This window comes from Austrofundulus limnaeus, unplaced genomic scaffold (genome assembly GCF_001266775.1).
Source record: "Austrofundulus limnaeus strain Quisiro unplaced genomic scaffold, Austrofundulus_limnaeus-1.0 Scaffold29, whole genome shotgun sequence".
Classification (NCBI taxonomy): Eukaryota; Metazoa; Chordata; class Actinopteri; order Cyprinodontiformes; family Rivulidae; genus Austrofundulus; species Austrofundulus limnaeus.
The window spans coordinates 1,056,210-1,069,019 of NW_013952431.1; the positions used below are offsets into that span (position 1 = coordinate 1,056,210).

Here is a 12,810-nt window from a genome sequence, read left to right on the forward strand (position 1 = left end):
CACACACACACACACACACACACACACACACACACACACACACACACACACACACACACACACACACACACATTCAATACACGTACACGCAGCCGGGCTTAAAATCAAGTTAATGCAGTCAAATGCTTGTTATTTCTGGTAAAGGGCAGAGCGGACGCTCTATTTCTCATCACACTAAAACAGGACTGTGCTTAATAAAAAGCCTTAACAGTTACTGTGTACTTCAAAATAAATCTATACTGACTTCCCTAAACTTTTTAGGTGATTCTTGTTTTCCAAACAAGATCGTAAAGCCAGTAGGGAGTTTGACAAAGTGGGACTAATGTGAAACAAAATTTAATAATGTTAGGAATCCCGCCAATACTTATTTGAAAACAGTCAACGCAGAAAGTGGCTGTGAATCTTGAACGTCTCACCACTCAGCCTGTGAAAGCATCACTGTTTAATGAGATTCTGTGATGCTGCCCAGACTCTGGCCATCGGCTAACACTCATGCTACTCTCTCTTTTCTTCTTTCTCACAAACACACACAAGCAAAAGAAGCACAGGTGGTTTCGGTTAGCTCTTTGCAGACAGATCAGCAAATTGAGTGKGGACTTGGCATACATTTTGGTAAGATTTAAGCTTCTATACCAGACATAAACAGGTATTTTCTAACTCTGGTTGTAGCTACAAACAGACAAATAGGTTTCCTTGATTTTGCAAAGAAAACATTAATTATGTTCATGGAAGTGATGGCCACCATGTCAAAATCCCATAATGTATAGTAATCTAGTGCCCAAATGATGAATGTTCAGTATTTTTGTTTACTTCACAGTGAGCAATATATACAATTTCAGTGTTGAGTCTAGCCATAGCCATCATTTAGACTTGAAGTTCTTTGAATACATTTGGATCACTTTTAACCCAAGCAGTTTACTTTTTATAAAATTCATACCACACAAACAACCAACAAATGACAGAAAGTCAGCATCCATAAATTAAACAAAATTCAAGAAAGCACATCAGCACTAACTGGAAAAAGTTGCCTCACAGTATGAGCATCTAAGACCCCCCCCCACCCCATCCACTTTTAAGTCACAGATCTTTCAAACATAACAGCAGCATCATGGAAAAACACAGTCACTCTGATCAGTTGAGAGCAAAAAGGGAGATATTTGTTAATAGAAAACTATATTTCTAAATTTGGATTTTACTAGCAGATTAAAACCAAGTAAAATTCTATTTATTTAAAGTGACAAAGATATTTTAGACCTTACAGGCTGTGTGCAGACACAAAGCGTGCAGACAACATAAATAAGGAAACTGAAGTTGCATTTTTAAATAAAAAAAAATTAATAAAATCCTGTGGCGTAAATTGAAAAATGCTACTTGAACTAGACCACAAATTGTGGGTCTTATGTTTTGTGTTGTATTATTGCTACTTTTGTGTGGCTAATTAGGTCATTAGGAGTTCATGAAATTTGGCCTGATTTCAGTTCACGCTCTATGGTTTAATCTTATCCCAGCTTCAGTCCGGATGTCTATAAACGGTTTACATGTATTTTAGATGTCTTTTTAACAAACACTCTCTGGGTGCTGTAAATTTTGATTGGATTTTCCATAAAATAATTTTAGCTAATGTCAAACCATTGCTTAGCATCATTATTAGGGTTGGGCAATTTTGGCAAAAAAATGAATCCCGATTAATTGTGACATTTAGCCGATAATGATTAATAAGATGATTAATAGATGACACTTGCTCTTATGTTTTTGACTATATATCTGTTACCCTGCATTTTAAAATTATATATAAAAATCATCAGTCAAACTAATGTCATAATTTTAACAGGTTAATATAGTAAGCTGTGAATTGAAACCCACCTTTTCCATGATGTGGAGTGGCAACATATCTTTAGGAACACAATATCCCACAGGCTATATGTGTGCTTGATGAGGAGAGTGTGTCACACACAAAGATATGTCATCACATGACACTAGTTGCAGTAATTAAAAAAGTGTCATATTAATTATTGACAGTTTTTCTGACGATTAATTGCACGATACAATTTTGCCCAAACCTAATCAATATAAAATAGAAATCTCAGTCATTGTTTCGTCACAAAATAACTGTAATAGATTGATGGCTGAAAAAAATGGATGGACAAATTTCTTCTTCCTTTTTGTCTTATGAAAAAGGAACAAAATTACATATATTTACTTGTAGCAGCAGGATTGTTCAATGTAGTCGGGGTCATTTAGGGGAAGAAAGTTAAGAGGGCAGGCGAGCAGAACAGGACCGAGTTACAAAAATGGCACGTAGGGAGGGATAAGCAGAGATGTGAACGGTGATAGCCGAGCATGGCGCGTGGCTGCCATGTCATCCTGTCATTAGCAGGTTGTTTGGGTCTTTAATTCATCATTCAGACCTTTATTGACTGGAGAGTGGGAGATCACTATCAGCAGGAGACAATACAAAAGTGTGTGTATTTGAAACACTCAGTCACCAGCTGCTCCTCATTCCCTGATGCCAACAGATATCACATAAGAWCATTTATGCATGTCTGCTGAGGTCAATGAAGGCTTAAAGCTAGATTTTGACTCTTTATTCTAAAAGTGATATTCTAGTTCTACCTAAAGTGTTTCATGAGGAGGTTTCAGTCAGAAAGTGAGGGTTGGTGATGTGTGTCAGGCTTTGATGATTGTGACAGGAGTTGACAGAACTCCACTGAGACCATTTGACACTGATAAGAAGGTGAGCACCACATGGGATCATTTGGTCTGTGTATGTATTACGCTGCATAGAGGATTGTTGCTAYAACATAGGCTATAGAAACATGCAGCTTTTTAAGGAGGGGGTAGCTGTAATATATAAGTCACTGCGTATTGTGTGTGTGTTTGTAGTCTCGTGGGAACTCACATTAGTCCGGCTTAGCCACCTGCTCTGTCATTTGACATCACGCTGCTCAAGCTCCAAGTTACAAACACATACATACATGTACGGACATTCCTTGGGGACAGACTTGGGACATCTGGCTCAGCCTGGTAGAATTTTCTTTCATTTTGGGGTGATCTGTTGACCCTGTCTGCTGCAGGCTTTGGGTGGGTGTCAGCATCACAGCCTCAAGTTTGTCATTGTCACAACGTCACCATAAATGAACACAACAATATTCTGTGTTTTATATGGGATTTTATTTATTGTTGACTAAACCACAGGAAGTTAGTCTTTTTTGTGGAAAGCTGGTTGGGTTAGAACCATTTTAATCTTTTTTTTTACTTTCAGTTTTCAGGTTAACTACAATAAATAAAATAAAATAGATTTGTTATTTGTTATTTGTTTATTTATGACGGCTTTAAATAGTGAAAAGGAAGAAGTTACTCATTTTGTTTTCGTCTGCGCTCATCATACTCATTGTCACCTACAATATTTCTAGTTTTTCTCATGAAAGMCCCACTTTTCACTTTCTAAAGCTTCAGAAATATTGCTTGTGTAAATATTTTCATTAAGCTTTGCGCTTCTTGCTATCAGTTGGAATCAATACATTTGTAGATCTAAGCGACTACTTAAGCTTAAGCTACTTAATACATCTCCAGACCAGTCATACCCAACCCAACAAAGGTCCCCATTAGGCAGCTCTTTGTCTTAACATAGTCTGTCAGGTTTTATTTTTTTTTTAATTTAGACAGTGTTAAAACTGTTATATTTTACATAACATCTTTAGGAGTAAGATTGCAGACTCCAGGCAGATGATAATCTAAATCCACAACAAGGAAAACTCAACAGTAATAAGTAAATTATATACATTTCTTAACTTTTTTTAGACCAAATAGTTCATGTTCCCAGCCCTTCATTGCAGCAGCCTGTTGTTTTGGCCTGAAGAATTGTCCAATAAAGACTTGCAGCCAGGATGCTGGTGCTGCTGCTGCTGCACACAGGGCCAGATTGAAGCCTCTGTATCGCCCGCAGCACGCAGTCCTTCTAAGCTCAACTCAACTGTTTGATGCCAAGATCTGCGAGTGTGTGCCTGCGTGCATGCATGCATGTATGTGTGAGTTTACTCAGCTCAGGGGTCACATAAACAGGAGCAGCTTAGCCTACAGGTAAGACCCACAGGAGAGCAGCCAAGACAGAGAGAGTGAGCTGCAGCATCGGTCTCCTAACATGACGTTCCCCCTGGTGTTCCTGCAATTGCTGGAGCTGGATATTTACTAATGAAGTTGGAAAATGATTAAAGGAGATGGTAAACAAAGATAGTTCACTCGCACACACTAAATGCACTTATGGGCTTTTGATTGTGTTAATGTAGTTAGGCCGCACGTGTTGGTGTGTTTACCAGATCCGGAGTTGCTGAAAAAGACGTGAAGGGAACGTAGGTGGACGAGGTACTTTAGGTGAAGGCTGGCAGCAGGGCAGTTGGTGCAGAGCGAGAGAGACAGACAGGAAGGGGACTGGGGTGGAGATGGTGGCAGCGAGGGTGTGTGTGTGTGTGTAGTGGGGGGGGTGCACGCAGCGGAGATAAATCATTAGAGAGCAGGTTATTGGAAATGCAGGGAGATAAAAGAGTGAAGAAGCCAGTAATTGCCTTAAAGATCAGACTACAAAGCATTACTCTGGATTTTACAAGGCCAGCCAGCAACAAAKGAGCAGTAATTTATGAGCTCAGTGTAAAAGAATAGCATAATTACATTAAAAATTAATGCTAATGAAGGCTAAAATGGGGAAGGTGGTTATTATGAAAGTTTGTATTCATCTTCCCTGGGTTGAATGATGGCTCGTGGCTTGATTAATGGCTTAATTTCTATCAATTAGCAGGCAAAAAAATCTCCACTGAGACAGCCTAAATTGAGCATTGAATTACACATCTTTACCTCGGTGCAGGGAGAGAGGCGGTGTGAGGGGGGGAGGCAGAGGAGGCAAAGGCGCGTTACTGAAACCTGGGAAATCAGGGGATGCTGCAGAGTGTGTACTTGTGAAAACAAGGCTCAAGGTATAAAACTTAAATATGTTCATCCTGATGCAAGAAGTTGTCAGGTTTCTTTTTGGACTTGATGTGGCCGGGGTGTGGTGCTTCAATAATACATAAAAGGGACTGCAAGGAAGATTACATTTAAAACAAGCCTTTGTGGCTTTTAATGCATTTAAAAGAAACATTGCTTTGATGAAATTCATCAATTTAAAGTAAAAGTTCTCGTTTTAATTCAGTAAGTCTCAAAGTCACAACACATTGCATTATACATTCACAACGTCATAAATTCAAGGGTAGAGTTTGTCCTTTTACGCTGTAGCCTTTTTATTTTTATATATACAATAAATGCTCTTACATTTTTTTAAAAGCTAAATAACAAGACATTTTGGTTCAGGTACAGGCAGTTGCCTTTCAGTTATTTTTCCTATAAAACAAGTGCTGCAGTAATTCAGCTGGATCGCTAGTGCAGTCAATTACTGGAACTAATCAGCAGCAGCAATATATTTGGCTCAGCTACTCTTGATTGACAAACTGTAGACCAAAGTCAAGTATACAAAGACAACACCGGATGACCTCAGCTCGGGTTGTTCGTATGTGTTGTGGAACAGCCCCCTCTTTTGGCAGCGTTGTGTAACTGCTGCCCCTGGCTTCAAGGCTGAAGCAGACGATCTGAAATCTGTTTCCATTGGCTGGTTTGATTTTCTCTCCCCGTCTTTGGGTCTTAATCAATGAAGTGGACAAACAGCTATTTAGAGAGAACAATAGCCTATTGATTGTGAGCTGCTCATCAGTGCTGCTGTCTTATCTTACTAATTTCAGTAATGAGATGGCAAGTGAATTTTCTGACTTAGTTTGTTTTTACACAAAAYRGCACACYTTCATGAATGTGATCATACAAGGAACACTTTTTAGCACATATTTTTCCCACTATCAATTATTCAAACCTGAAGCAGAGCATTAGTTATACTTGATTTAAAGCAGCATCTACAGTGTATTTACMTGCATCTTCTTTTTTCCCTCCTCCCTATCTATTTTCCCACTCCTCCTCTGACTTCTCTGTCTCATCTTTCACTTTATCCTCYTCTCATCACCGACAGAGAAGCGCTCCTAATGCGGTGACAATCGAGTCGACCTGTTAAATTAATTTGCCAGATAATGTGTCAATATTAAATATCAACTTTGACCTCTTGGAGCTGCAGAGTGCGCTCACCCAGCTAGAGTATTGATTTCTTTTGCCTGCCTCTGAGCTTGCTTAGCCCGTTTTCAAAGTCCATTATTTTTGATTTTCTCATGAAATACATATCTTTTCCCGCTGACATCTGACAAACAGCATATGGAAGTCATTTTATCTACCAATAATGTGTTTGTCAAAAAGTCTGAGGCCTTAATGGATTCCTGCGCCACACGCGGACAGCACAGCAACCGACGGGCTCGCCAAGTAGATGCTAGCAGATACGAGCATGTGTGTGTGTGTGTTTATGTGTGTACATGTCAGTGTGGCTATTGTTTATGTAGGGCATTCATGCTGAAAGGACAGCGGAGAAGGGGTAATTGAAAAAAACYAATTAACTCTGCTGAATTAATTGTGGGGCAGTCACGGGCGTTAGATTCCAATGAAACACACACATTTGTGCAGCCCTGCAGTGGTGATAGCTGTGTGAAGGACAGGCCACAGTCTTCAGGAGGATATTGGGCCTGTGTTCAGTCAAGGTAATGACTATTTTTGGAGCCGCTGTGTGATGTGTCTCTGCTCACATCTTCCCGTGCTGGATGACAAGCTGATAGTCTGTCATATAGAAAGGCTTAATTCCACTCGTCAGTCACTTGTCCAATTCTGCACTGCGTCAAAATCAAACCCGAGTTCGTTGAAGTGCTGTTATGAACCTTAATAAAGTGTGTGACATTTTGCTGCGACTGCTGGACCAAATATTCATTTATTCATTAAACAGCGGGGCCACGAAGATCTGTTGTGACACCCTTTCTGTATCTGCTAATGGATTGAATTAATTCCTGTAATCAGCTCCGAAATGCATACRGTGTGCACGCACCTCGAAGGACGCYCACACAGTATGTGTTTCTGCAAGCTGCGAATGTGAGTTTGTAAGTTTGCATGTCCACGTGGGCGTACTTCAGTTCCTGTGTCCCACTCTGACCATGTTGTGTACTTGTTTGCATGACACAGCCTACATCGGTGCAGCAGGGAAACATGGATGTCTGCTGGATTGACAGATACAGAGATGGGAGAGTGCAGGAGAGGACGGATGGATGGGAAAGAGAGGGATGAATATTGACTGATCAGTAGAAAGATTGACAGCCGGAAAATAATGAGAGCGTTCAGACTTTTTCTTTTTCTCCCCCTCCTCGCTGTCGCTAACTTCCCCGGCACACCTATTTTTGCCCTCCCACGCTCCAAAGACTGCTCTTGGATTCTTGAAATGATTTGTTATCTGATATGCAGAATCCTGATGTGTTTATATCCAAGAGTAATTTATTGGAAACTCTTTGTGTCTTTTTGTTAGATTGGACAAGCCAGAGAAGTCTACTCTCTGATACACGAGAGTTATATGAAACTTAATCACATTTCCTCTCCGTAATGAAATTGCACTGCATTGAGTTTGTGTTCATATTTTGATTATTTTAGAATGCCATTATCTGAGTGTAATTCACTGTTTGGCTATTATCTTGTTAGTATTTTTTTTTATTCTTTATCTTTTGTAAGAAGTCTGCATCCTTGGCTAGGCATAAGTACGTTTCTATTTGGGGGGGGCGAGATTAAAATAGGAGAATATCAGATATCTCATATTGTATGTGTCAAAAGGTATTAAACAAGAGGGAGTGCCCAATCTGGATGAAATCAGGTGCCTTTCAGAACATGACAGGAAATAGCAGACACTGTGTGTGTCTGAGGACATGTGTCTTTTTTTTTTGATGTGTATGTGTGTGCTTTTGTTCATGGCTTCTCTCTGTGTTTCAGAGGGAACTTCTCTGGAGGAGCAAGTGCGAAGGATAAAGGACATTGAGGCCATCGAGAGTGATTCCTTTGTTCCTCAGGCTTTCAAATCATCCCGGGATGACATAAAGGTGCGTTCTGTCTCTCTTTCACTCGTGGCCCCTCACTCTTCTAGCTTTTCACCCGTCTCTTATTGAATTTTCCTCTCTGGATTGCTCTGCCGTCTGTCCAGAGACAGCCCAGACCAAATCAAAAGGTGCTCTGCAGCGCCGTTTTGTTCCAACCTGAGACTGTTTCATCAGACGCTCCGCTGTTCGCTGGCTCCAACGCGGCAGCACCCACACAAAAGCCACAGCAGGCAGCAGCCGTCCTGCGACCCCCACCCCCCACTCTGGTTGTGCAGATGCAGACAAAACACAGAGGTCATTATTGAAATGTTGCTCTCTCTGAAGGAGCAGGAATTAGATTTGTTGGGGCTCACGGCTGTTTTTAGAGAACAAGCGACAACATGTGACAGCAAGCCTACAAAGACTGTTGGGACTCGCTGTAGTGAGTCTGACAAAGGTCATGACCCAGTGGGCTCCAGTTTGCCCTGGCATGGACAGACACCACAGATTGCTCAGTGTCTTGTGTCTGTCGTGTATTGAGTTAGAGAATTTATCAGGATGTTATCTAGTAGATGTACACCCCAGTCTGCACACCATGTTCAGCAGAAAAATATAAACAAACAAGAAAAAAAAATCACAGTAGAGTCAGTTCTACATAACAAAAAAACTTTTTTTAACTTTAGCGGAGAATAGATGTAGTTTTGCTCTTTTAGAATGTTAAAGCATTCTAATGAAAATACAGAATCAAGTTTACAGGACTAACATCCCATCATGTTTTAATTCTGTGTGCATTACTCACAACTACAGTCAAATATGCAGACCAATTGTTTTTAGAGAGTTAAATATGAGTGCAGTTATTATCTACATATTTCCATGTAAATTTTAAAATGATTAGTGTATTGTGTAGCAGAATATATTAAGCGACCAAACAGTTACCAGCAATTGAAATTGAACTCTTTGCTCTTTTTTATATTTTTATTTTTTAATCTTAATGTTTGCAACAAGGAATAACTATTAATAATTTTAAACATATTTTGAGGTCAGAAAAGTTGTTTTACTGGCTATTGAGGAAATTAAAACCAGTTAGAGGGAAGCTGTTTTTTTTTTTACTTTTGAGTAAGTTGTATAAACAAAAACGAACAAACAAAACAGTATAATCAGCTGCTTGTTCCCTGAGAATGTGATGACTAATTTCACTGCCTGATATTTGGCACATCACCAAGTCAAATTCAGTTTTTGAATATAAAATGACTTTTTTTTTTCCAAAATATTTTTTTTTCCAGCTGGGTTAAGATTTGCTCTTTGGCTTAGATCAGGAGTGTACAAAATGTAACTGGATTTGGGGGAAAAAAAGTATATTTTGATGTTTATATTATTTCAAGAGCAACAATAAAACCAGACTTTCCATTTATATAGGAAGATTGTTTTAGCCTTTAGAATGTGGACAAGTTTAAGTACTTTTTTAGAAGCTTTTGCTCTCATTTAAAGTAATGTGAAACAACTATTTTCCCCTCAGTACAAAATGTTGCTCTTCATCTGACAAAGTTAACTTGTCACAAACTTTTGTTTTAACACATACAAGTTTTAGCGTCAGTAATCACCTGCATTAGAAAGACTAAAACCACTCATTTAATCAATACTAAATTACCTTAGCCGAAACAAGAGTAAAGTGTTTATATATTATTACCCACACATGCACAACAATCTAATGGTATATAACAAATTGTTTCTGCCTGATTACTTTCAATACTTTTTCTCAAAGTTGACATCACAGACTGGTCCTTTCCTGCCATCTGCTGGACAAATATCAAATTGCAAGTTAGAATTAATCCTCATGGCAACTGGTATTCATAATATTTAAATCGGTCTTATTATAGTTTTATTATTATTTGTTACTGTACATATATCTTCAAAGAATCCTTCTGGACTTATAYGAAATATATATCTGTTGCCAATAACATGATTCTAAGACTTTTGCAGTTTGTTTAAATGTTTTAGAAGTTTTGCCTTCCTTTTCCTTTTTTTAATGATGTCGTATTTAATGTATTTTGTCTGCAACAATGCCAGTAAATGTCTAGTTTGTTTGTACTTATGTTATCTTTTTTGTTTGTTTGTTTTTCTCTGAACACAGAAAGAGGTGAAGCAGGAGTTTGATAAGACAAGTTCTCAGAACATCACTCTTCCCATGTCTATAGTCTACGAAGACACTGACACACTTGCTCATCCCAGTGTAAGTTATCACCAGCCACACTTCGTTTATGCACCAGATTTTTTAAACCGTTTGTAAGCAGCTGAGAATTTATAATTCTCATTCGGAGTTAAAGATCTTTTTATTTCTTGTCTTTTTTTTAAGTGCAACACCAGAATTGAGTAATTTGTGGTCAAACTTTGTAAACTTTTCCTTTGAAAACACCACTAGTACCTCTGCTATTTCTGCCATCCACCATCCCTGCATATTCTGATCCGGTTCAGTATACCAGTTTACGATTTCCTAACATCGCCTCCTCCTCTGCCAGTAAACCAATGATGAAAAACGAGAAGGAAAAACTTTAAACTCCAATAACGCTCCCTGGGGCTTCCCAGTCATCTATCTCCACTGGGGAAACTAAGTTATACCCTGATGTATGCAGATAACCCACTCACAGAGATGCACAACACCCCTCCCAGCCCACTACACACACACACACACACACACACACTCACACATGTGCATTCATCCACTGTCAGACAGGCTGATATATGGTAGCAATATGCCCCAGGCGGGCCCCGGCCCCAGCTCCAGCTCCAGCTCCACTTCCAATTAGAACAGATGAGTCCCATTAGCCCGGTTCAGATACTGTCATCCCACACACACAGCCTCATTAGCACCATGACACCAGCTCAGGGCCGACAAACAAGAACCCGCTGGTGTTGAATCTAACACACAGATTACAGGCAGCGTAGCTGTACACAGCGTAGGTTGGAAATGAAGGATTGACGGACTCGGAGTTCCTCCACCATCTGCATAGTAATAGACACATCACCACCCAGATGTACAGTATGTACACATCAGCAGCYTGTCAACATTATCAACCCCCACCACCACCCAAACACATGCAGGGAATGTAGAAATAATCTGACATTTGTCCCTGATGTCTCAGTGTCCTGCGTCTCAGTCATTGTGTTACTTCCTAATAAACTGATGCCTTCATTCATCAGACTCTCAGGGCAGCGGTTTTACAGCCCTCTCACAGTCACTATCATCACTGTCAGTGATGAACTGCACTGGAAACCAGTAGCATATGCAGGCCTTTTTCCAGGAGCACATGGCTGGATGTTAAAGTATTTTGTGTGCATTGCGGACGTAACAAACAGAACCAAAAATACATGAGATGCACCTGTCAGTGTAGTATTAGAACATCATATCCATGTCAGCAACTACTCTGAGGTCACATGGAGGGAAATGAGCAGGAAAAYCAACTGATGTGCCATGAAGGTCTAAACTTATTTATAAAACCACCGTCTTATTGTTTTAGTTATTTTGGAAGCTTTATAAACATTAACAACATTATAACAAACAGAACAGGAATTGTTTTTTCTAAAAGGACTAGTATTAGCAGCATTCCTATACGTTATTGCAAAATGAATAGGTATGAATTTGGACTGATCTTGAGCAAAAAAGGAACACTTTAATTCCAACTGTTTTGGGAAATGTTTTTGATGTTATATTTTTAGTTTAGTTTATTTTTTTGTTGTTGTTTATTTATTTATTATTATGTAAAATGTTTTTATTTATTATATTCCTCTTTTTTGTTGTTTATTTTGGAGTTTCATAGCAGTGTTTTGATTTTTTATTTTCATCTCAGTGTAATAATACACAGATCTTCATTTATCGCTGCATTTATGCACATCCCAAACAAAGGAAAGTAAAACTAAATTGTAGAACTTTTTGATTTTAAGATCTTTGTCTATGTTTTTTTATCTTACCACCATGTCCTCTCTACACTCTCTTACAGTTATTCATGGACAAGGAGAAAGCTAAGGAACTGTGGCTGAACAGACTGATCTCCCTGCGACAGGAGAGGCTCATGGGAAGTCCTGTGACCTGAAGAAAAGAAATCTGTTTTTTGAGAACAGTTTTAGTCTAAATCTTTACCTCATTCACTTTTATTTCTTCAAAGTCCTTGTCATAATTTTACTGCCATTAGACCGTGGCAGCACTCATTTTGTACAGAGCCCTCCAGGGGTCATGGGTAAAAATAAAATCTGTTCCCTCAGTTTAGTAAACTGTACACACTGTGTCACACTATGAGCAGCGGGTGTTGTGCTTTATTCTGTTTTCATATTGGACAAGGAACAAATGGGAGGACACACAGTGACAGGTTTTGGGACTGTCTCCTAATTGCAAAATCAAGCTGTAATGTTTAATTTCAGCTGTTAAATTAGCAACATGCATATTTGGATCATTTTGGAAAAAATATTCTCTCATTTTACTTTTTCTGACAGCATTTAATCACTGTTCAATAAATAAAAGCTGTTTTTTTTTACCTGCCTACAGCTGTTGCAGTTGAATTGTAATATTTTTCTAAACTACAATAAACAGCATTTCATTTTTTGACAAAAAAAAGACTTGTTGCTTTCCTGAAATTAAATAAGCATATTTCCTTTTTAATTGTGTTGACATGATATTGGCTTTACCTCAATTCTGCAACAAGACTGACATTAGCAACTGTATGGATAATCTTTCACATCTCATACTTTATTATAAAGTATCCATAATACTACTTTTTAAAGAGGTCTTGAAAGTGTTCAGATAATTTTGTGGAAA

At 38.8% G+C, this 12,810-nt stretch overlaps 1 protein-coding gene across 2 annotated transcripts in view; it reads left to right on the forward strand.

Moving 5' to 3' along the window:
* Nucleotides 1-12,609, forward strand: part of LOC106515434 (serine/Arginine-related protein 53) — a 57,199-nt gene extending 44,590 nt beyond the window's left edge. The window contains exons 3-5 of one of the 2 annotated variants that reach the window (XM_014005246.1): nucleotides 7,921-8,027; nucleotides 10,135-10,233; nucleotides 11,999-12,609. In XM_014005246.1, the coding sequence (XP_013860700.1) occupies nucleotides 7,921-8,027; nucleotides 10,135-10,233; nucleotides 11,999-12,091 (299 nt within the window). In that variant the 3' untranslated portion in view covers nucleotides 12,092-12,609. Of the gene's footprint in view, nucleotides 1-7,920; nucleotides 8,028-8,128; nucleotides 8,628-10,134; nucleotides 10,234-11,998 lie in introns of those variants that run through there. The other variant, XM_014005245.1, reaches the window with a different exon arrangement.
* Nucleotides 12,610-12,810: the final 201 nt, after the last annotated feature.